We start from the raw sequence: 2,500 nt of genomic DNA on the forward strand, positions 1-2,500 counted from the left end.
GGATGCCTTTCTTGTCGCCAGTGCGGAGTTTTGTTCGGCAGATAATATTCTCATTGTGCCCAGAGAGAGAAATATCTGACTCTACCTAGGATCGAACTCACGGCCCCCTGATTGTGGGTCGCCTCTAGGCCACCACACCACTCCAAAGACCTCCAGGTATGTTGGACTACAAACCCTATTGTCCCCAGCAGGGGCTTCCCTGGAATTGGAGGAAGGCTGTGAGAAGCGACGGGGCCAAACCGGGTTAAAATATATCGTCGGTTTCTGATCTTGGGGCAGAAAAGAAAACTGGGGGCATCTCTGCAAACGATTTGGGAAGGTGGGCTTGAGGCCAGTGGGTGTGTGTGGGTAGTATTATGGGGTGGGGGGGCATTGCTACTGGACGTGAATTGGGCAAACCCAAATGCTTTCAAATAAACCAGCATTCTTGGTTTAAATCTGCCTTTCCATTCCTTTCCACTTCCGCTTCTGAAATGCTGCCCCCCCCACCCCAAATTTCCTGCAAGAAAAGGCTTCAAACGAGCCTTTTGAACGAGCAAAATTCACGGCAAATATTGCCCCCTCCTCAAATTCCCGACACCGAACGAATCAAAAATGGCAAATCCGATATAAATTTGGGGGTTTTAACCCCTGTTCAAAGCCCCCCTCCCCTTGTTCTCCAAAAATAGAGGGGGTGGGATAATTCTGGAATAGCCTCCCTCAAGAACGTTAGGCTTGCAATTCCCATCATCCCCCACCAACCAGCAATGGGGAAGATGGGAGTTGTAGTCGAAGCTGGAAAGAATCAGATTAGAACGGGGGAGCAATAATAACGGGGGTCTTTTTTGACCCCTCCCCTTCCCCACCTTCTGGAAACATGCAGGCAATCCTCGGATTTACGACCTCAATTGGGACCAGAATTTCCGTTGCTATGCGAGGCCGTCGTTAAGTGAGTCACGTCCGACTTTTGCCAACTGCTTTGCCCCGACGGTTAAGCCAATCGCTCTGGCCGTAACATGAATCGCGCTCCGTTTTGTGACCTTCTTCTTCCTCGCGGTGGTTAAGCAAATCGTTGCGGCTGTTCAGCGAATCAGCCGGTCCTTAAGCGAATCCACATTCCTCAATTGACTGAGCTGGTCAGAAGGTCGCAAAAGGGGAATGACGGAGACCTGAATTTTGACGGTGGGGATGTTGCAACTGTCGTAAGTGTGAAAAACGGGCCTAAGTCACTTTTTTTCAGTGTCGTTGTAACTTCGGACGGTCGCTAAATGAACCGTCCGTAAGTCGAGGACTACCTGCACCGCAAAGGTGGAACGTGGAAAAGGGAGGCTCAAAGGGAAATTTCTCCGTTCGCGAAACACGGCGCATCGGATCCCTTCCTGGCCCGGAAACCAGCAATCGTGGTTTGTGACGACAAGGATTCCCGGCCTCAGCAGACGGTGGCGTATGGGCCGTCCAGCACCTGGTAGCGGATCTTGGTGTTGGTGACGGCGCCGTGTTTCTGCCGCAGGTGCAGGCGCAGCTGGCTCTTGTGGCGGAAGTGGACGCGGCACTGCTCGCACTGCGGAGAGGAAACGGGGTTACGGAAGCGTTGGTAAGGGGGGGGCGAAGCGATGGCGGAGCTGATCAGGGGGAGGGAGGTCCTGGGTGCTCTCGGAGCTTGGAGACGTTTTGGGACCCAACTAGGTAACATCATCAGTGCTAGAAGGGAGGGGGGTTTGTGGGGAGGAGGAGGAGAAGGAAGGAGGAAAGGGGGAGGGGAAAGAGGAGGGGAAGAGAAAGAGGAGGAGGAGAAAGATGAGGAAGAGAAAGAGAAGGAGAAGGGGAGGGGAAGGAGGAGGGGAGGAGAAAGAGAAGGAGGAGGAGAAAGAGGAAGAGGAGGAGAAAGAGGAGGAAGAGAAAGAGAAGGAGGAGGGTAGGGGAAAGAGGAGGAGGAGGAAGAGAAAGGAGCAGGAGGCGAAAGAGGAGGAAGAGAAAGAAAAGGAGAAAGGGAGGGGAAAGAGGAGGGGAGGAGAAAGGAGGAAGAGAAAGAGAAGGAGGAAGAGAGGGGAAAGAGGAGGGGAGGAGAAAGGAGGAAGAGAAAGAGAAGGAGGAAGGGAGGAGAAAGGAGGGGAGGAGAAAGAGGAAGAGGAAGAGGAGGAGAAAGAGGAGGAAGAGAAAGAGGAGGAGGAGGGGAGGAGAAAGAGGAAGAGGAGGAGAAAGAGGAGGAAGAGAAAGAGGAGGAGGAGGAGGAGGAGGAGGAGAAAGAGAAGGAGGAGGAGAAAGAGGACGAGGAGGAGAAAGAGAAGGAGGAGGGGAGGGGAAAGAGGAGGAGGAGAAAGAGGAGGAGGAGGAAGAGGAAAAGAAAGAGAAAGAGGAGAAAGAGAAGGAGAAGGAAGAGAAAGAGAAAGAGAAGGAGGAGGAAGTGGAGAAACAGGAGGGGCGAAGGGGAGGAAGAGGAGGAGGAAAAGGACTGTGAGGTCCTTGAGGCTCTCTGAGTTTGGAGGTTTTCTCGCAGACGTTTCATGACCCACCTAGGTAA

At 53.0% G+C, this 2,500-nt stretch overlaps 1 protein-coding gene across 2 annotated transcripts in view; it reads right to left on the reverse strand.

Moving 5' to 3' along the window:
- Positions 1 to 2,500, reverse strand: part of BCL6B (BCL6B transcription repressor) — a 15,867-nt gene that overhangs the window by 1,249 nt on the left and 12,118 nt on the right. For both annotated transcript variants that reach the window (XM_087891617.1, XM_087891618.1), the window contains exon 9: positions 1 to 1,540. This exon is cut by the window's left edge and continues 1,249 nt beyond it. In XM_087891617.1, the coding sequence (XP_087747743.1) occupies positions 1,409 to 1,540 (132 nt within the window). In that variant the 3' untranslated portion in view covers positions 1 to 1,408. The remainder of the gene's footprint in view (positions 1,541 to 2,500) is intronic.

This window comes from Pantherophis guttatus, chromosome 4 (assembly GCF_059756535.1).
Source record: "Pantherophis guttatus breed Tessera chromosome 4, ASM5975653v1, whole genome shotgun sequence".
NCBI classification, from domain to species: domain Eukaryota; kingdom Metazoa; phylum Chordata; class Lepidosauria; order Squamata; family Colubridae; genus Pantherophis; species Pantherophis guttatus.